General features: G+C 31.1%; 2 protein-coding genes across 2 annotated transcripts in view; both read right to left on the reverse strand.

The window, feature by feature from the left end:
• Window positions 1-23,375, reverse strand: part of LOC106680543 (RYamide receptor) — a 272,976-nt gene that overhangs the window by 208,943 nt on the left and 40,658 nt on the right. The window contains exon 2 of the mRNA XM_067051510.1: window positions 747-860. The gene's annotated coding sequence lies outside the window, so the exon portion shown is untranslated. The remainder of the gene's footprint in view (window positions 1-746; window positions 861-23,375) is intronic.
• Window positions 9,621-11,114, reverse strand: LOC106680542 (venom serine carboxypeptidase-like). Its single transcript, XM_014420315.3, has one exon. The coding sequence runs from the start codon at window positions 11,084-11,086 to the stop codon at window positions 9,728-9,730; it is 1,359 nt and encodes a 452-aa protein (XP_014275801.1). The 5' UTR covers window positions 11,087-11,114; the 3' UTR covers window positions 9,621-9,727.

The raw sequence follows: 23,375 nt of genomic DNA on the forward strand, positions 1-23,375 counted from the left end.
ATCCTAGTTATTGAAACATATAATTATTGGGGCATATATTTTTTTTCTCTTAATTCTTTTTGTATATTCACCATTTTAAGAGCGCTGTTACGTATTATTCTTTTATGGACTGAGTTTACCTCATTCATTTAACACGATTGTTCTCATTGAACGAATATTTTTCATATTTCACACTATTGGCGAAAATTACGCCGGTTTTTGAGTTCTAAGAGAGACCTTTTGATGTTGGAACCAAACAAATTAATGGTGGTATAAAGCTCATTTTGTTTTCCATTGTATCAAATTTTTATACTTCAATTTTAAAAATTAAATGACAAACTTTTCTATCTTGTTTTCATTCTCAGAGTCATTACTTAGCAATTGACATAATGTCATTTAAAATTCCATACATCGTTCTAGTTTCTACAAAACCTTTATCTGATATTTTTTTTTTCATTCATTTGCCAGAAGAGAGAAAATTTGTATGCCTACAACCGAGACGTGAAACCCATGTTGTCATATGTAAATAAAAAATAATAAGGTCTAAAATAAAATAAATTATAAATAAGAAACTTAAAATATCGACATATTGGAAACGATTATTAGTGGTACCGAGCCCTTTTTTAAATTTAAAGAATCGTGGTAACACTTAATTTCCTGATAATGAGAAAGTTTCGTTATTTTAACCATTTTAACAAAAAACTGTTGTCATACGAATAAGTTGTTTTTGATTAAAAAAATAATAAATAATATACTAGTGTACACACCTTTTATTTTTGTCAATTTCAGTTGAAAGGGTCGAGATGTTATGAGCTTCAAGAATTTGTCAATCTTCTTGTATGGTCATCATAGTGCGAAAGTAGGAATGGAAATTATGTTGCCTGTAACAAAAAAATAATAAAATATATATACTATTACAGTTCATCATACGGCGAGGCTTAAATCATTACTGAATGTTTTTTCTGAGGTTATTTATCAGACCTTTTCAGTTGTTTATTAGACGATGCTAGGAATTAGTTAATATCTTCCAGATGATATCATGCACTTACTAAAAATATTCATACCTATAAATGTTTTTTTATTCTTTCATTTAGGATATATAATTTAGTCTTAAATATAATTTATATATAAGTATATAATTATAATTTATATATAAGTATATAATTATAATTTATATAAATATATAGTGTATTTATTATATATCATTTATTAAGAATATATAGTTCATATACTGTGGGAATGCGTAGCTCTGTGATAAGGCAGTGTGATAGTAACTTCAAGGTACCGGGTTCGAATCCGGCTGTGGTAGATAATTTTTATAATTTTATTCCAGCCACTAGTCAGATCTGTGAGTTCGGGAGCCCTTCCAGGTCCATCCAACCTCATTAATTGAGTAAAAATGTAGCTGTTTAGCGTGATTTGGACTAAAACATCTCCCTATACAACCATTGATCTAGTATCAGTACTTTCATGCAATTTTTTTTTTGTAAGTTCATATATTTAATATATAATATTATTGATTTTAGCAAAAACATCTCAGATTTTTCTAATGTGTATTATTTTAACTTATATTGTTGAGGTCCATCATGCTTCATTTTATGATGCTGGTGGATAAATAATTACCCCTATAAATAAAATCTAAATATTAAAATAGGTGATATAATTCATCACGTAACAAGAAAGAGCTACTTAATTTTGAGTTCAAATTTTGCTTCTCCTTCGATAAGACGTTTATTAAATAATATAAATATACAAAAAACAAATTAGTCACAAAAACTTACTAATTGGCATTACCCACTATATTCCTTCATGTTAGTTTTTAAAAATAAATTAATAAATTTTAGTTTTAGCAAAAAATAAAGACAATTTTCATCTTTTTGACCCACAATAATACCTATTGTGTAAATAACTACTCTGAAGTTATTTGTATTTACATACAACATAATATTAAAATCTTATTTTAAAATTAAACATAAACATAATTGTCAATTTTCTGACCAGGTGTTATTTTGCATGTTTCTAGATAATAATTTAAAAAATTGGTAAATTTCGCTCACACTCGTTACAATTCATATTTAAAACGCATTTCTGAAAGAGATAATATAGTTTAAGTGCAAAGCCTCAAATGGAAGAACTTTATAGAAATGACGTAATGGTAGGTAGACGTGGGTTCAAGAATTTGAAATGATGAGAGTGGCTTTTGCAAAGTTAAGCTGGAATAATTTAGAAGAAGGAGAGAATTGTGACAGTGAGAAGGAGCTTCTTTGTGACAGTGAGAAGGAGCTTCTTTGTAAAGAAATTGGAATGTTAATGAATAATTCGTATAAGTTGCAATATATATTTAAATAATCAATATTATTTATTATTTTTACAATATAAGTAATATTATTTATCATTATAATTTATTATTTTTAGTTTATTCAAAAGGGCTTGAGAGATCATGAAATATTCGTTCTCAAGAACCTTCGCTAGGTATCTATTTTCGGATTTTTCGAAAAGTAAAATTATATGGATTTACATTTTTCCTTATAATATTTATTTTATGTCAAATGATCATGTAAGCTCATTTTATAGTTCTCCATAAAATTTAAATTTACATGTAATACAGAAAGCTTTGGTAATTCCGATTGTATGAGGAAAGTTTGGTGAATTTGTATTCAAATATAATACAATATAACTCTTCCATCTTCTGAAACAGATATTTCCATTTTTATTATTTTACCTGAGGCATCCGTTCAACGAATACATTTTCTTATTTACGACAGACCTCCCTTATCAAATGTTTTTTGATAAAAGTGGAGTGTTGCGGTGCGGTTGAGTTGGTAGGGTCAAAGCGGAGAGAATGGAAGGACTTCTATTTTCATTTCCGTCGTGTTCCTGAGCGACTTGCAAATCGTCTCGAACAGCCGCCCTTCAAAGGAAACAATGTTTTTCAACGGTGTGGGTTCGACTATTACTCTTCAGAAAGGCAGGAAATACTTCAATGGGAAGGATCGGGCCGTAGCGAAGGAAATACGTCAATTCAACCATTGACTTAAGTTGATATATATGCTATTTTTATATGTGCGAAATATTATCAACCATTTTATGAAACTTGAATAATTCAATTATTTTTATTTGTTCATGGTAGGTAATTCATGTGAGTGAAGATACAGAAATATTTACGATTCTTGCCTTCGGTCTTTGTTGTTAATTTGTGAAGAAATTGTTCAGTTATCATAGATAAAAATAATATTGGAATTTGTTTACTTCGATATATAGTGTTTGTAGAGTTACTGAACATGAATTGACTTTTTGTAGATTATGAAGGAATATATATTTAAATTAATACTTGAAAAAATACTAATTGTAAAGTAAGCCCATTTTCAAACTTTCAACTATTTTTGAACTAAGTGTTATTGCAATAAAAAATTGCAAGTTAATTGAAAATTATAATGTATACAGAAAAATGTTACAAAATCTAAAAGGTAGTCCCACAAAATAATCACAAACGATAATGCCATTTCAGACACCTGTCTAAACTGGTAGAGGGTCTGGCACAAAACTAGTTCGTTGCGCATAGTTTTTTACTTATTATTTATTTATTATTATCATTATTTTTTTTCTTTTATGATCTAAATCTGATTGGCAGGAATATAATTTATTATGAAGAACATTCTGTTTTCTTTCAGTCTGAACCTGTAAACTAGCTTAATTTTCTAATGTTTGTAAAAATGAAAAACCCCAAAAATAATGCGTGATTCCAAGAAGAGATTGGACAGTTCCCCTTCATCTTAAGATCTTTACTTCAATTTTAATGAAAAATTCTCAGTACCTTATCTTATTACATCTTAAATCCCGAAATAGATACCAATCCCTCTATTATAAATTAGATACTCACTAATATCTGTTTCTTTCTTCCAATTCAATATCTAATAATCCTTCAAAAAGTTTAAAAAGGAGATGGCCTTCGGATTCTCTGACCCTCAGCTGTCTGGTACCGTCACCCATTATTGATCATATGTTATATTTAAATATTATATTAACCAATCAGTTATAAATCACAATAAATAACTTAGACAATAAAATACAAATTTCTAGAAAATATAAAAATAATAAGGAAATATATTCATTAACATGCCTGTAAATTTAAAATTTGAATAAAATATTTTGATAAAATCAAAAGTGGAATGGACAAAAATAGCACCTATATATTAATAACAAAATATTATCATTTTTAATATACCATTTATTTTATTCTATATATTTTCATACATTTTATTTTAAAATAAAATTATTTGAAACGGATGACTGTATTTATATTTAATATTGTAAATATACTCATACAGATTGCAATAGTCTAAGGAGTATGTAATAGATAAACTAACCAATAGTAAAATTCTAACGAGTGTTACATGGTTAAAGGTCCTGGAGACTTATTTTAAACTAACTTGCAGAATTATCTGTGTGGTTATCAAACTATGGGCAACTTTCAACTTCCAATTTTCGATATAAAAAACATTTGTCCAAAAATAACAGTTATAAAATCCTGGAGGTTTTTAGCCTAGCTCAAGCCTCTATCAAAAGTTGAATGAAAAATCTACCACTAAAATTTTTATTTGAAATTTTTTCATCTGAAATTCATTCAAAGATGATGTGATATGATGACAAGCAATACCATGAAAATGAAGCCATAAACAATCATAACAATAGCAAAATGAAGTTTGGAAAATTATATAATATCCAATTACTGTCCTTTTATTAATTCTGAGACCACAAAACACACGAATATCATACATTTTCTCAGTTTTTATCTTTTCTTAGAGTTTTTATAGTCCTTGATAATCTTTTTTTTATTACATTTTAATAGTCTATAGCCGGTTCTAAAAAAAAATAATGTGGTCATGGAGATCTTCTCGTTTCTACTCTTCTATGAGAATTCTGAGTCAGTCACTAGTGTAAAATATTCGAGTTGCGTGTGTTTATTACTGCAAGGCCTTCGCGTGGAAAGGGGCACACTCGTGTTCCGAGACCAGAGAGACACCACGGATCGGGAACAAAAATTAAAAATAATGTAATATTATTTTATAAAAAGTTTTAATTTATATTTTTTTTATTAATAAAAATTATATCACAGTAACACAGAGAGATATTCAAAAAGTATTAACTATTGGTGAATGTAAAAAGGTATAAAATTCGCTAACATGTGAAAACATGCCACTGGTAAATTTTGGGGGATTGGGAGGAGACACATGGTAAAATCTAGCTGGATGCTTGCAACTTACACGACGTTCCTGATTATGGAATGATATATTTTATTAAAATGATTAATTGCAATTGAAGATTTTGCACAACATTGCTACCACCATTTCATGAAATTTGATGAAATTCGAAGTTGATTCATGTAGGTAAAATGTCTATTCATAGCTATGGGGTGTAATGCTATTTTATTTGTATAATTAAAGGAATAACGAATATAAATTTCAAGAATATTTGCTTATAGTTCTCTATACACTGAAAGTTTAGTGTACTCTTAGTCCATTCAACATTAACAACCAACCTCAGTGTTAACTTTTCATCCTGCGAAATCAATACAAAATTGTGTTTGGATTTGCTGAAGGCAATATTGTTTGTATCAATTACCAATGTTTGCTCTAACTCCTAATAGAATCTGCTTAAACTTGTGTAAGTTATACCATATTACCACAAACTTCAGGAAAGCACTCAACACATGTTCACACTTCGACAAAATTTCATCTCTGTTTACCTCTGTTACCTATTCAAAAGGCTAAGTTCCCCGTAGAACTCTTAATCAAAAGAAAATTGATTGAGTATTGTTATAATAAAATATGGAAAAATTAAGCAAAGTGAATATATTTGTTTTCTAAGCAAACTGTTTATTGCAATTGTGTTCATGTCGTGGTGGATGCTATGATTTAAACTATTGAACAGAAACTATTAAATGTAAAATAGAATGAAGCAGTCTCCTTGTCGAAGTTAATGTGATATTAAATATACTTTATTTTTATTTATTTTATTTTATTATGTTCATTATTAAATTATTCATGTTATATTCTTAATTTTTTTAAGTTATTATGATTTGGTACTTGATTCCAGCATGCGGCTTTTTTATTTTTCCAATGAACAATGTGAATTAAGTAATTAATTAGAGAAACTTTTTTGGAGATATTTCTTTATTCCTAAGTTTTAAAAACCTCAGAATTATTGAAGTGGTATTCATAAAATCTCATAATATTCACCAAGAAACAAGATACCAAAGGGTGGGGGGCTATTTAAGAGTTTAAGTACACAAAAAGATAAATTATTCTTTTTGTGTACTTAATATTCACCGTTATCTTATTATGCAAATGTTGATGAAGAATGGCTATGCAGTATTTCATGATGAAGAGAAATGTTTTGGCCAAAACATGTACACCATTTGCCTACATCAATTGTGCTTGGTAAGTTTAAAACCTATGTTACAACTATTATTTGAGTAACAAGTTAATGAAGAAAAATGAAAATTATTCCAATTAAATTAATAAGTGTATTAAATACCTAGTTCCTATATTTATTAAAATTGTAATAAAATTTTTTTTGAACATATACCAACACTGACAAATTTCTTTTTTTCCTCCCGCGTTTGAAGCACTGAGCGTTGATGGTTTGACAGGTGCGCCGTGACATTATCGACAGATAGATGGAATCCCTTCATGTCAGAATGGCAAATGGCTTTCATATCCTTGCGCTATCTTACTAATGGCAATCCATTTTAGCTTTTTCCTACATTTCTTTTTCCTTACACCTCTCAGTTGTTAGGGAAATTTTTTCTTTGTGATTTTCAGAGAGTTATAAAACTATGACCATTTCTTCAGAAAAAAAAAATCGGTCGTAATAATACAAAAACTTAGATGCAAGTGGTTGAAATTACCTTACTAATGTGAAGAAAAGTAAACAAAAAAATTCGTTTGTCAAACAGTTGTCATTTTTTTGTTAGAATTACAATTCAGAAGTAAAGAATTTTACAAAAAATAATCTACAAGTATTGATAAGACCCGTGTCCTCTTTCTGCAAATTTTATTAATTCAGTTTTAGAATAGTTTTAAAGACGTCTAGTTTCACTTATCCTTATTAGTTTGTCTTATATGATTCTTCTGAATGGTATTAAAAGAAGAATAAGAGTGGAATTTATGGACGGTATTGAAATAATTCGAGAAAGTGTCTGTTTATATTTGAAGAAAAAAATGTCAAACATGATTTTTTGGCTTATTGCAGTTCTGTTGTTTCTCCAACTAAATGGAATAACGACAAAACTCACCCTGGTCAAATGTAATGCTTTAATTGAGTACCTTTAATTTATGAAGAGTCTGGTTTATGTATGAACTTGCTATAAATTAGGATCACTTCTATTTTAAGCCTCTTAGTAAAGTACAAAACACATAAGTTAGCTTCTAATCGGTTTCCTCTTTGTTAGGGAGACAAAATTAATATCATTTTCATTTATACGAAAGCATTATCATTAATTTATGAGTTTTCCATTAAAGATTTCTATTTATTATCCATTCCTTTTGTTTACAAGGCAGCCACTAGAACGGTGTATTTTATAAAAGGAATTTTTAAACTGAGTGCCGCGCATGGCAGGATACATTGGTAATTAATTATGCTTAGTTTTTTAACTAACTGCAACTATGGACTAGGATCCATTTTTATAACATGGTAACCAGATTATCATTGTGCCTATGCTGTGTATATCACCTGTAAATGTTTTTCTGGTTGTGTGTCATCTATTTCGGGTATTACTAGGTTGGTAAAAATAAGAGATTGAATAGTAAACTCCTATTATTTTCGTCAAAGTGATTTATATCAAACCGTACGAGTTCAATCCGATCCAACCCGGTTCAAAACGATTTTCTTGAAATAATAAAATAAAAGCGTACTTGCAAGGTGTTAAAAAAACCCATATGCTCCCTATATCGGCTCCTAACTATGAAAATCAGTTACAAGCATTAAAGCTACAGGAAGATTGGAAGTAGTTGATCATTATCCCAATCTATTAAAAGAGGAAAGGAGGTACAAGTAATCGCAGAAATCATAGAGGAATAAATTGTAGGAAGATAGTCCGGATTACGGTCAATAATGGTATCAAAATAGCAAAAGAAAACTATTTGTTGTTAACTAACGTGTTGCCACACTTTGCAGGGCTTCTACAGGGCTGTCAGATTGAAACAGAGATAACAACAGTTTTCTGTTGGATAATATTTTATTCAAACATCTAACAAACACTACGTATATTTAGTATACGGCGATCTAGCAGGGATATATTTCTATACGAATAGTTAAAATAGAACTATTCTGGTGATATAGTCTAAATGCAATATATTTCACACGAGTTCAGCATATAAAATAGTTGGGACATGTTCTGAGAATGGATGAACCGAAGATGGGAATATGGATGGATAACGTAAAATAATGTATAAGAGAAATTGGAATATACATCAGGTGCACATCCAACAGGGATGACTGACAAAGGCAACTGAGTAAAACAAGGACCGTTACATTTATCTGTTGTACCAATAATGAATGAAGTTTTACGAACACTACAGTCCATACAATTACCTTATATCGAAATGTGTTGAGCTACTTTTCTGAATTAGAGTACATATCAAATCTTTACTTTGAGTTTTCGAAAAAGTAGTGAGGGATGGAAATTGTAACACATGTGCTCCATCTAAGGAATAAAATTATAGCTACGATTTTCATATACTTACCTCATAGGGCCAATTGTTGTTCTTCGAATAAGCTCTTCATAAATCTGTTAAATGCCAGTAACACTTTTTCTCATCTACGGCAAAAAATATTTCTACTCCTCTCACCACGGTGTGGTCTGGCAACTCTACAACTTAGCCAGTTCTGTAGCTTCAGGCTTCTTATTTCTGAATGATTCCTTTCCACCATCACTTATTTCAGAATTGATACCTTAATATTATTCACGGGGGGAATACTTCCTCGTACAAGTTCTTCAAATGAACCTTTTAGTCGATTAATTGACAATTCCAATTTCAATAGTTTGCAGAAACGTATTTTTAATAATGTTTATTTACTTTTCACATTTTTATTTTTTAAAAAGTATGAGAGAACCATAAAAATATAATGGGTAATTAAATTTTTCATTTTGCTTTTAATTTAAATTTCAATTGTAATTGTGTTTCAATGCATGTAGTTCAATTTTTTTCCTAATTATTACTGAATTAATATTAGAAATACTTAGATAGATAGATTTTATATAGCTGGTCATCCTATTAACTGATAGGCTGAAACAAAGGGGAAATAAAAAAAAATCTGTTGCAGTATTAATCTGGTATACACAACTTTCACTCGCCGATTTGGGAGACAAAATTTTATCACTATAATTTTTTTTTATTATTACAAATTCCATTTTAGGATTTCTTGAATTTCAAATAAGGAATATTAACTTTATTCATGTGAAGAAAACAAAGCCTTGTACATATAATTAGGATCAGGTGAGATATTTGATTTTCCAGTCCCAAAATTTCGATGACTATTTCTCCATTTTTCTCCTTTAGTTAATTACTAAATTATTTCATAATTAAACGTTCTTTAGGCGTACTTATAAATTTAAATTTATAATAAAACTAATTACATTGAAATAAAAAGTTTTATTTACAAATGCCAACGATGATTTTCATTTCTTAATGTAGAAAATAAAAAAATCTGAATAGATCAATAATAACAAATTGATAATGGTAAACTATACAAATCGATTGTAAATAAACCTGGATATTAAGTCCAAGGCCCATTCCGGTTGATCCTGTGCAACCATGTGCCCGGCCTTCCTGACCAGAACTTCAATGAGTCCTTTGGCCTTCTTGTAGAACCCAGCCAATTCCCGCCCTACCTTCCATTCCTTCCTAGGAGCAGTTTTGTAGTAGTTGGAACCACTCCAATTCAGTTTAGACAAGAAGTTAATCGTCAGTGGGTATGCGACAATTATGTCCAATTGGCCGTTATAAAACATTACTCTATAATTATCTAATAATACTTCGATCCATGGTTTGACTGAGTGCATGATGTCATTTTGGAGATACCGTTGGACTTCAGAACCATTATTATAAACACGATTACCAATATGTATACTTCTCCTCACGACGTCTAATTCCAAGTACTCAGTGTAGTACCCATCCGGATTAAAGTAACCACTTCGAAGATAGTTGTGTATGTTTATTTGTGGGCTTAAGCTATCTAAAATTTTACTGCATACAGCGTCTGCCTCATTATACCGATGATTCTTTATTAAATTCACTGCTTCATCTTGTAAATTCCTAAGAACTTCTCTAGTATTTGAATCCACAAGACCGAGCTGATAAACATAATCTGCATAGACCATCATGTTCTCCGGATCCGTTAACCCATTGCCAATAGCTAATCCCTTAAGGTTTATCTTCTGTTTGTTTATTTTGTTATTGTTGTGGATCGTGTAACCGATTGCCGGGACGTACTTTCCAGCGTAAGACTCACCACTGACGAAGAATTCGTTCTTTTGTAAGTGCGGAAACAGCTGAAAGAATTGAATCAATGTAGAGTAAAGATCTTTTCCTACCTTAACTTCGTCAGTCGCATATTCTGAGTCATTCTCAGTGAAGCTGAATCCCGCTCCGACTGGACTGTCAATGTAGATAACGTTGAATAATTGTGACCAATAAAATTGGCGATTTTTTAGTTTAATATTTCGGTCTACTGAAAATGCTCCATTTTCACAGAATAGTCCAAATAGAGAAGAACCTCCCGGCCCTCCCTGCAGCCAAAGGATTACCGGTGCATTCTTCGGATCTATCTCAGAAGGAAAGAACCAGAAGAAGAGATTGGAGTTGAAGGTCTTGTTGACGGTGAGGTAGCCACTGTAGCTTGTGATGTTGCTGCCTGGTAGAAGAACCTTTGCGGCTGCTTGTCCTTCATTTATCTTACCTCCTTCGATGTAGGGCGTGAGGAAGAGAGGCTCTACCTCACCATTTGTTGGGAAGGATCGGGTCTTTGGATGATGATGATGAAGATTACAAGAAACATAATTGTTCAAGCAGCAGAAAAAAAATAATAGAACTAACTGGTTCATTTTGTCGTGCACTGAGCTGACTATTGAAGTAGATTCCAAACAGAACTGAGCATAAGTGCTCAACCGCCGTACTATATCGTATTTTTTTTTATTTAAATAGTTAATTAGTTATCTTTAAAAAAGCTTTATTTATATTTTAACAATCAACAAAAGAGCGAGATAAGATAAATCGCTCAGTGTGCACTCAAATTTATTTGTAAACATTTACGTTTCTGACAGTAATGCTTAGAGTCAATTGGGTATCGAACAATAAGCATGATTTGATGTCATGTCCAGATAAGGTGATCAATTTACCTATTGCAATAAATGAATGTTGTAAAAATGATATTCCTTATATGTAAATGCTATTTTATCAATCGTAAGGTCGTAAGGAAATGACGGATTTGTACGAAGGCAAAATTTGATTTTATAACAAAATGACCAAAACGTAGTTTAAAAATTCCCGTTTTTTTTTAATGAAAAACGATTTGACACTGTTTAGTTTATGATGGATCAATTAGTTTATTATAGGTCAGTCGATTTTTTCAAAAAAGTTGCTACCAGCTCCCAAGCATCATCCACCGTAAATATGCGATTTCAGTTTCGTACGACTTTTCGTTTTTTGATCTTGGCTGTTCACAAGCATGCATATAAAAGTATTATAATTATGATTGATCTTTTTTTTTTTTTTTTTTTTTTTTTTTTTTTTTTTTTTTTTTAGCGACGTCATATATTTATTTCGGTTTTTCAGCATAGCGAAAATAATAGATAACCAAGTTAACACGCAAGAAAGCAAGATTTATGGCTACTCCACTTTGACAATGCACCAAAAGACATAGTAAATTCTGCCAATAGTCTTTAGTGACTTGAACCAATAATCATGTAGCAATATCACACTATTCAAGGGTTCCCAAACTGGTTGCCGTAAGCTAATATCACTTTCAAAATGATTGGCGAAAAGCTTGAATCACTTTTATAAGTCCCAAATATACAGTTCATTTCAGCATTTACTTACTACTGTTTTTTCTTTTTTTCTTTTTTCTACATATTGTATCACTTACAATCCTCTATATTGTACACACAAGATAATTGTTACACATTTTTTTTTTTTTTTAACGTGCCAAAGGTTTTAGCCCTTGAAGTCAGCCACGAATTTTTATTTAGCCCAAGAAGGGTCCTGGTAAAAAATAAAAAAAAGTTGGGAACCGTTGTATGAAACCAAATCAGTAAGCAAGATTATTTCTCCAATGAAATATTATTTATATGTTCGAATATAAATAATATCACCATGAAGTATGAATTAATAAAAGCAGTCAATAAATGCATTGCATGTTGTTCGGCTCATAATTTTCAGCTTCTGGTAGTATGGTGTAGTGGTAAGGCACTGTGATACTAACTCCAAAACTCCGGTTTCCAGGATTCGAATCCGGCGGTGACAAATAATTACTTTCTGTTTTACAGTAGCCGTGAGACAGGCGTGTGGGTTCGGGAACACTCAGAAATTCACCCAGCCTTATGATGTAAGTATTATTAATTGGGTAAGTATTGTAGCGGTCAAACAGATTCTGAACAAATCACCTCCTTGTCCGACTGTTGGTGTAGTATCAGTTCTTTCTTCCAAGGAACTGCTCCCCTCATCCTTCATGGGTTGGAGTGGTACAGATTTAATTTAATTTTTACCATGCATAAAATAAATATGATCAGAAAAGAAAGGGAGACTCCGATTTTTCATCCTCGCTCCTTTATTATTAAAACAAAAGAAATGCATACATACATGTGAACAATTAACTTCCTTTTGTTGCCATAGTTTTCAATTTCAAATGTTGTTCACAGCTTATAAAATATATAAAACGCTTCATTTTACTCATTGACAATGTGATTATCAGCTAGAAACCTATTATTATAAAACAAAAACATATTAGTAAATAGAAAATCTAATAATTTTTCAACACCGGCTGCGGGTTTATTCACCGATATCTGACTCCAGTAGGGAATTTTAGAATTCAGTAATGCATCCTTCAAAGGACGTACTTAAGTTTCTTATAATTCCTCTACAAAATATTATCTAATAAAGCCTAGGACAATTTCTTTACGAACGTTGAAATAAAGTAATAACATTAACATAAAACTTATAGTGTTATATATTTTTCTGAGTGTATTTTAATAACTATTGCTGTAATTTATGAAAAAACATTACACTCCTCAAATTTTATATAACTTTATTCCCTAATTAGTCATCATTTCAAACTAATAACATTATCTATAATTATTAAGTAATTAGTTCTGATAGTGGGCCTTCGTGGACCGTACGAATACATATCGAATTCCTTTTATAGATGGAAAAGAAAACTCGCTTCCGTTATATTTTGCACAGATACTCATGTTTTTTTAGGACTGAATAAATAAAATGAGTTATATCTGGCTTGAGATTTCGCGTGTTTATTTTTCTCTTAGCCTTTATATTGATGTAAACAATATTTATTCCAATCTGGATACTGAAATATTATTTATTTTCTTTCATTGGTAATACATTTTTAGTTCTAGATAAAAGATCGGATGAATTTTACGTGACGTAACTATGAAATAAACCTATTCTTTTTTACCATGACTAGAAAAGATTGGAAAGCTGTAGGATAAATCTGTCCTTCCGTGCAAGTCAAGGGCAGAACTGGTGGAAGAGACTGTGATTTGATTTTATTAAGTAGAACGAGTTCACTTTCCTTGGAATTATGGTGTTAGGAAAACTATTTACACTTTAGGAAATAAGTCAAAATTGAATACCCAATCTTTTTCTACTTGGAGAAGTGAGAATGGAGTGTTCCTGGGAATCCACATGACAGGAGAACAAAGGATGACGTTACTCAAACTGAAGACTAAGAAATACAAGTTACTGGCACAGTTTGGAATAGCATTGTGAATCGATTTACTTGTAGCAGCGAGATATTAAGCATCCATATACAGCTTTGTTGCCGAACAGGCTTGGTCTGATAGAAATTATATTAAAATAAATCACATCTTTTTAGCTTTAGTTAGAGTTATTAGGAAGGTTAAACCCATAAAATGGGACGAAGAAACAAATCTTTAAGAAAATTTATACTTTAAATATAGGTCTGAGGCATTTTTTTAAATAGATGTTCCAATTTATTTATTTTTGTTTACAAACAACTTGTATTCAATAAACGTTTTTACCAAGGGTGGAATGAAAGCAAAAATGTTATTGTTGTTCGTCTGATAATAACGCAAATAATGTAAATTAATTTATATAAATAATTTTGAGCAATTATCTTCAGTAATTATCCTGGAAGCCTATAGACAACAATGCATGCAGCTTAGCAATATATGTTCGTTATAAGTGAATGATTTAATGTTAAGATAAGAAAGGCTTTATCGGAAGGCATCCTGCCTGTAACCGTGGTTCACATCAACTCTTAGCTTGAACAGATCCTATCCCACTTAAAGTATCACCAGTATTTACATTGGCCCACTCCTTAAGCTCTAGCGTCTATATAAGTAAGCTCGACGCTGTGACCCTGCTCCTTACAAACGATTCTGGAAGGAAGCATCGATTATATGATCATTTAAACTAGTCACTGTTTTCTCTCAGTATCATGTATATTGTAAGTGCTTCATTTCCAGTACACATCAGCTAGAGATAGTCACTAAGTTACCGCAAGAGATCACCACTTGCCAACTCTTACAATACATCAGTTTTTACTTTACGAGTCTAACGATCCAGTAGACTAATTAAGTAACAATTTTGTTTAAAAAATAAGAAGGTGCAGATTCATATATAAATAAAATACTAACAAAATTTATATGTCGTAAAATTAGGAAGAGACTCCTCTTTTTTTCTAAGAAAAACTATTGATGAATGAGGAAACTATGTATTATTACGTTCTCTATTTAAATTGCATTTTGTACATGAATTACGTATTGATTATTTTTTCCTTTAATTTAATAGAATTATTCACAATAATCATACTGGAATGGATAATCATGATTAAAATAAAATCATGATTGACATAATGAAGTAAATTTAGAATACTCTTAAAGTTAATTCGGTAATAAAATGTCAGGCCTCAATTTCACCCTTAGACCTTGTGCCCTTAGATGAAGGAAGGATCGTTATGCAGCTTGCCCTTGGAGGGCCACTTTAAGGCCCACTAGGTTCGTCGCTACTCTTAAAAGTGGGTTGTTGGCCAATTAAAGAAAGCAGTCCCTATGATCCAAGGCAAAGTTAAAGACGTTAAAAAAAACAACATATTAATGGAACTGTTATTTTTAAAGGTATTGTTTTTTATTCGTTTTACTAATTTATATCGTACAATTTCCTTCCGATAAAGAAAACGGGAAGTGAATTTTCTATCACTACTCGAATTTAAACCTAGGACTTCAAAGTGTTTTTTTCATGTTGACGCACTTAGTTCCAACTTACATATTTAGGATAGGTTCCTTTGAACTATCAGTGGAAACCAAAGTCAACCATTCCTTATTACCTGCTTCTTCGATTAATTAGCAAAATTAGTTTTGTAAAAGTGGAATCCTTGTTTACCGCCCTTCTCAAGACTGGGATACAGGAAAATTAATCCCAAGTATTTGTCCATCATAGGGAAATATTAACAGTGTGTCCATCATAGGGAAATATTAACAGTGTGTCCATCATAGGGAAATATTAACAGTGTGTCCATCATAGGGAAATATTAACAGTTTGTCCATCATAGGGAAATATTAACAGTGTGTCCATCATAGGGAAATATTAACAGTGTAACACTGTTTTATATCGTAGATTATATTTAAGCCTATATTCTATAATGTATTTGAAAACATGGAAAAAATATGATAAATATGCAGTGTACAAATTATCAATGAAATTCAAGTTATATTTCAAAAACCTCTGTTATTTTCTCGTGTCTTTCATTATTTACAGAATGTTTAAGTGCAAAATGTTTTCATTTTCCAGGAATAGTACATCTATCCTAGTTTTTCTCTGTCCACTTTTTGTTTATTTTTTTCAATATTCTGGTTAATCCGAGGTATTTTCTTTGAAGGGTGTTTGGTTTGAGCGATATTAATTTCATTATGTTGAAAAATAGAAAAAAAAAGTTAAGATTTCCAAAACTTTTATCAGTTAATAGAGTTTGAGTGGAGCGCGATCTCTTTTCTATTTCTAGAGTCCTCAATATTTTGTGATGGTTTTCATAATGATTTCCATCCAGAACTTCTCATCTCATAATATGTATTCAATAATCAAAAAAGATTTTTTCATTTAGTAAAGATCTCTTTTGGAACTACAAATTGTACAATACTATACTACCAATACAATACTACAAGTAACATATAAATAATCAAAACCAAAATTTTTGCGTTCAATAAATCTTTTAGAATCAATAATCATAAATATTATTTATTTAGCTATTATTGGATCCTTATTACTATCATATTCTCTATCATCTTGTTTTATTCTCATTGTTATATTAATTCACTAAATGTGAATATGCAGCTTTATTATTCACTTCAAAGTCCTTTGAGTTATTTTTATTATTATTGTTTTGATTAAACTTTTTTTAATAATTATTATTTTGCATTTTGTTACTTTATTTAGTACTTATTATTAGTAGTTGTTAATTAAATTGTTAGATGTTTCAATTGAGATCAATTCATATTGTACTTATATAGCTTATACATTATAGTAGCCTGCACAATGCCCTAATAATCAAAATTATAAATAATAAATTTCACCTATGTGTATCATTTTTATGTGTTATTTTGGCACCGATAGATGTCATCTAGTCGGACCATATTGGTTGTAATTTTTCAAAGGAATAAAATTAAAATAAAACATATAAGTTGTTAAAACATTATGTTAGAAAGAGTAAGGATACCAACCTCAATTAACATTCCATGTACCTATTTTCCTTTTCTTATGGAAGGGACGAAAAAAAAATCAGAAAGAGTATGCATTGGGTGGGACGGGACGAATATTTTACGAACTGTTAGGATAGCACCCTAGTGTCTTAGTGATTCTTGCACTCCCACGCCTTTACAGAAAGAGCATGTCCTACCTTCTGCTTTATAGCTGGAGATTAGTCACTTCAAGTCTAATACAATACTCCTATTTTAACTATCACTTAGATATCCTGGTTTTGTCTGTCACTTGTCTTTGTTACTTTCAGGTATCAAACTTAGAATAGTCGGGAGTTGGGAGTTTGGCCGTGGCCGTCTACTGTAATAGATCTCCTCTGTGTCTAAGTGGTGTATCAACAGTTAAACTCGATCAATAAAAGTGATATTTGACACGGTGTTGTAATTTTTATTAATTAATACGTCTATCGATCTAACTTAGAACAGTCGAGAACAGTTTGAGACCTAACACGTAATATATTGAGAGACCCACAGCTCTCTATCAACTCCCTCCTGCAATTTACTATCATTTCACCACCAGACGTTAGAGATAAGGATTGTTCTCAGACTAGAGTTTAAAACAAAAGTCGAATAGAGTTATTGGAGGACACACATGATACCTATATGCCTATATTCCTTATTTTTCGTATATGCCTTAATTCTCCCTCTATATAAAGTATGTATTACTTTATATGCTGAGTATCGTATGTTAGGAAAAATGTTAATAACCATTTTAGCCATATTTTACTTACGAGCCAACTTGGTTCTGAGTTCAAGTAGGAGGACATGTCCATTGTAACAATTAATCTGATCAATGAAACAATAAAAACCTTTTTTTTTGTGGGGGGGGAGTTGAAAAAGTGTCAACTGATTCGTATCGTCAAACTAGGACGACTTTACCGAGTTAAGCGGATTCGGGGATTAGTGTATGGCGTGTAGCCAAATTCAATACCTCACAAACTTAATTCTGCTTTCGTAGATCAGACCACAACTTCTTTTCACAGGTAATTTTGGATCCTTACACAAGATGAGAATCAGTTCCGGAAACATTATGGAATAAAATCCCTAGGACTAATGAACTGACTTATAATCAATGGTAACAGAATTATGATTAAATAAATTAATAATTAGACCTTAAACACTAAAGTAAATAATTCTTACTCGTCTAATTTTAATAAATATTTATAATTACTGCAAATGAAGTACTATTGCTCTCAGCTTCTAAATATGCTATCCTTTGTCTTTACTATATTATTTTTATAAATATTGTGTAGGGTCAGATCACCTTTTTTTGGGCATGAACTTATTAGTTAATACGCTTAATACGATGTGGATTTTGAGTTATATATTTTTTTAAGAATAAAATAAATGATTTTAACATATTTCGAGAATTCACAGCATTTTTAATCCTTACCACACAGTTTTTGTTTTGTTTTTTTAAACCGGCCAAAAAAAAAAAATCAAATTTGTTATGTAAAAATAAAAATTTAGAACATTTTCTTGGAAAAAAAAAAATCAAAACATTTATTTTAATGTTTGCTATCGGTCATAATAAACCAAATATAGGGTAAAACTGTATATAGAGGATTATTACAGAGAATAAATCATTGTTGCTTATGTTATATATTTTCAATTCTCAATAGTACTTGAGTCTGAAAAAATATAGTAGCATAAAATGCAATGCCGCTGGAATCATCTCGAGTGTGCACAGTTTGGCATATTTAATGCGCTCGAATAAAGTTGTAGAATTCTTAAAATTAAACTATAAATTGACTATTAAGTATTATTTTTATATGCTTATTACTGCTGATGTACTTCGGAAAATTCCCAGAAAAGCTTTAGTATTCCTCACAACTCTATTCAACGCATTCTTACGAACAACTAAATTCCCTATACAATGGAAATACTCCACGATTTTAATGATCCATAAACCTAACAAAGACAAATATAGACCCGATTTCTACCGACCTGTTAGTCTTCTTTCAGTATGCTCCAAAATGTTTGAAAAATTATTACATGAACGTATTATAAACATACTAACTAACCAAAACATATTACCCGACCACCAATTTGGATTTCACACATTACATTCCAAAACACAACTACACAGGGTCATGGACTTCATTTTCTAAGCTTTGGAACTAAAACAGTACGCTTCTGGAGAATCTTAGGATGTAACTCAGGGGTTTGATAGGGTATGACACAAGGCCTTCTTTTTAAACTTAAACTAATTCTCCCAAGTGCCTACTATTTAATTTTACAATCATTTCTTCATGACCGTTTCTTTTCTGTCCGACAAAGCTGAGTGGATTCATCAAAGAAACCAATATTTGGAGGTGTCCCTCAAGGATCTATAGGCCCCACTTCTGTACATCATATTCACACAAAACTTACCGACACTGCACACAACATACTAACTGCGACGTATGCAGACGACCCAATTTCAAGAAACACAGACCCATTACAGACCACACTAACACTACAACATAGTCTAAACAATATACAGACATGGTACACACAATGAAAAATTAAGATTAATAACGAGAAGTCACATGTCATATTTACTCTACGACACAAAACATGCCCTTCAGTTTACATTGACAATCACCCTATACCACAAACAAATACAGTAACATATTTAGGACTTACCTATGACAGAAAGTTGACAAGGGGCCCACACGTAAAGACAAAACGTAAATCACTAAATTTTTAACTGAGACAATTATATTCTACACTACACTGACGTTTAAAATTATCGCTTAGACAGAAACTTAATGTATATAATTACTTACTAATCGCTAAAAAGACACCGATTCAGAAAATCCAAACTTTTCAATCACAATTTTTAAGACTGGTAAATATCTACTCAAAGTTTAAAACAAGACCATCCATACCGACCTACGTATTCCGACTGTATCGGACCACATTTATATGACTTACAAACGGTTTCACAACACACTGCATGGACATTTCAGTAAATTTATACGACAGATGGCAAGACATGACATTCCTAACGCAACTCGGCGTAGGCTGAAAAGGAGTTGAATGAGGGACCTCCTAATGTTATAAAATAATTTACTTAACGTCAGGAGGATGCACGATTGGGTGCTATCTCCCTCATGCCATGTCTGGATAGAACATCTTATTTGCTGGTTGTAAAGTACATTTACAGGTGCAAATAAAAAAAAAATGATTGTGTTTATTGTATTATTAATAATATTTAACTGACTGGAATTAAAGTCTTTAAAAAAACTTTTTTTTTCCAAATGTTAGTAAAATTTTATCATGATTAGTATTTATGTATCTACTATGAAAATTAGTATTTTAGTATTAGAAGTGTGTGGTTTCGAATTATTCATCCATGCAGTTGAAACAATTTTTAGTTCAAAAAAAGTTAAATTATATATTGAGTGGTAACTGTAAAGATATAATTGAGAAGAAGATGATTGGGGATACGGTCAATGAAGAAAACGACTAAGTTAATTATGTATTAGTGCCAACCCAGTATTCTATCTGTATTTTATGTTGACTGATGGACCTGTCTCTAGTTACTCTGATGAAGGCCTCTAATTCTGACACTAATAAATAAGTTTTTATCTATTTGTGTTCTTCACTGACCGCATCCCCCCCAACCTTCTTCTCATATATATCCTCGGTCAACTATCAACTCATCATTAAAGACATAATTAAATAAGTTATCTCAGCTTATTTGTGTTTCATTTTGACCGCACCCCCAACCATCTTCTCCTCGTACAAGTCATCCACGGTCAAATATTTCTCATGATAAAGTAATTATCATTTTGGAATATTCTTTCATTACATCATCAAGAACAATGTACAAACTGTATAGGTAAAAAAAAAATATTATTAATTGAAAAGTGGTTTATTTTTTAGTAGGAAATTATTTCAGATTGTATATCCAGAAGATGGGGAGAGTCCAGCCAGCCAAAAGAGAAATGTGCATAAAATAAACATTAAATTAAAGAACTTTTCATAAAGCTTCCTGATTTAAAAAGAAAATGTAAAAAATACTTTATTCCATACTTTATAAAGGTCACTATCTACCATTGGGTATAATAATATTGATAAGTATCATAGACAGGCATGTGTCTGAGAAACTGTATGAACAGTTTTACAATACTTTGATGTTTTGCTGTTCTAAGGTACAGTATAGCCAGATTACCTTCTCGAATGCTTGCCAGTCTCGTATTTAGGAGAATAATCGAATGTGGTTGATGCCGAGCCTCCTTTGAAGTTGACTTAGCTGCTTTAATAGTTTGCCATTCACTTCAAGGATTTGGTTTAGCCATTTTATCGTGCTGTCTGCATTGAAGGTACTAACATACAAGTACTAAATTGCTATAATATTTTTTTTTTATTCCATTGCATTCGTTCGAATTTTGTCACATTGGACCGAATGGTCCTAAAAGTTGTATCTACTTAATTATTTTCTCGAACTATCATATTGTGTAGGGCTGAGAAAACAACTTGTGCATATATCCCATTAGTACTATACATCATAACCCATAAACACTAATTGTAGGATCGTTGCTACAATTAACCTTGTTTCTTTACCTTACATCGGTAATGTTGTGAATTACTTTAGATAAATAGTATAGTTTGTTTTATATTAACTGACAAATAAATTTATCATGACTCTAACAATTAGTAAAAAATTCAGAATGCGTTTAACTATAGGATATAGTAATGCTCTGGATAAAACCTAATCATAAGCTTGGTTTTTGTGATGAAATGCAGCACGAATAAAACAGCTATTGCCTTTGTGCCCAGAAGGAGTAAACTTACTAAGAAAAGCCTGCATGTCTCCGGGGTTGTGCTAGTCGCGGAGTGCATCATAGAAGTTATACGGCGCGCAGTAGTGTAAAACAGCTGCATATATTTCTTTTTATTATATATAAGTTCCGGAAACATTAAAACGTTTTTACCAAGGGTGGAATGAAAGCAAAAATGTTATTGTTGTTCGTCTGATAATAACGCAAATAATGTAAATTAATTTATATAAATAATTTTGAGCAATTATCTTCAGTAATTATCCTGGAAGCCTATAGACAACAATGCATGCAGCTTAGCAATATATGTTCGTTATAAGTGAATGATTTAATGTTAAGATAAGAAAGGCTTTATCGGAAGGCATCCTGCCTGTAACCGTGGTTCACATCAACTCTTAGCTTGAACAGATCCTATCCCACTTAAAGTATCACCAGTATTTACATTGGCCCACTCCTTAAGCTCTAGCGTCTATATAAGTAAGCTCGACGCTGTGACCCTGCTCCTTACAAACGATTCTGGAAGGAAGCATCGATTATATGATCATTTAAACTAGTCACTGTTTTCTCTCAGTATCATGTATATTGTAAGTGCTTCATTTCCAGTACACATCAGCTAGAGATAGTCACTAAGTTACCGCAAGAGATCACCACTTGCCAACTCTTACAATACATCAGTTTTTACTTTACGAGTCTAACGATCCAGTAGACTAATTAAGTAACAATTTTGTTTAAAAAATAAGAAGGTGCAGATTCATATATAAATAAAATACTAACAAAATTTATATGTCGTAAAATTAGGAAGAGACTCCTCTTTTTTTCTAAGAAAAACTATTGATGAATGAGGAAACTATGTATTATTACGTTCTCTATTTAAATTGCATTTTGTACATGAATTACGTATTGATTATTTTTTCCTTTAATTTAATAGAATTATTCACAATAATCATACTGGAATGGATAATCATGATTAAAATAAAATCATGATTGACATAATGAAGTAAATTTAGAATACTCTTAAAGTTAATTCGGTAATAAAATGTCAGGCCTCAATTTCACCCTTAGACCTTGTGCCCTTAGATGAAGGAAGGATCGTTATGCAGCTTGCCCTTGGAGGGCCACTTTAAGGCCCACTAGGTTCGTCGCTACTCTTAAAAGTGGGTTGTTGGCCAATTAAAGAAAGCAGTCCCTATGATCCAAGGCAAAGTTAAAGACGTTAAAAAAAACAACATATTAATGGAACTGTTATTTTTAAAGGTATTGTTTTTTATTCGTTTTACTAATTTATATCGTACAATTTCCTTCCGATAAAGAAAACGGGAAGTGAATTTTCTATCACTACTCGAATTTAAACCTAGGACTTCAAAGTGTTTTTTTCATGTTGACGCACTTAGTTCCAACTTACATATTTAGGATAGGTTCCTTTGAACTATCAGTGGAAACCAAAGTCAACCATTCCTTATTACCTGCTTCTTCGATTAATTAGCAAAATTAGTTTTGTAAAAGTGGAATCCTTGTTTACCGCCCTTCTCAAGACTGGGATACAGGAAAATTAATCCCAAGTATTTGTCCATCATAGGGAAATATTAACAGTGTGTCCATCATAGGGAAATATTAACAGT

This window comes from Halyomorpha halys, unplaced genomic scaffold, assembly GCF_000696795.3.
Source record: "Halyomorpha halys isolate HHAL.00 unplaced genomic scaffold, Hhal_1.1 Scaffold266.1, whole genome shotgun sequence".
Taxonomy (NCBI): domain Eukaryota; kingdom Metazoa; phylum Arthropoda; class Insecta; order Hemiptera; family Pentatomidae; genus Halyomorpha; species Halyomorpha halys.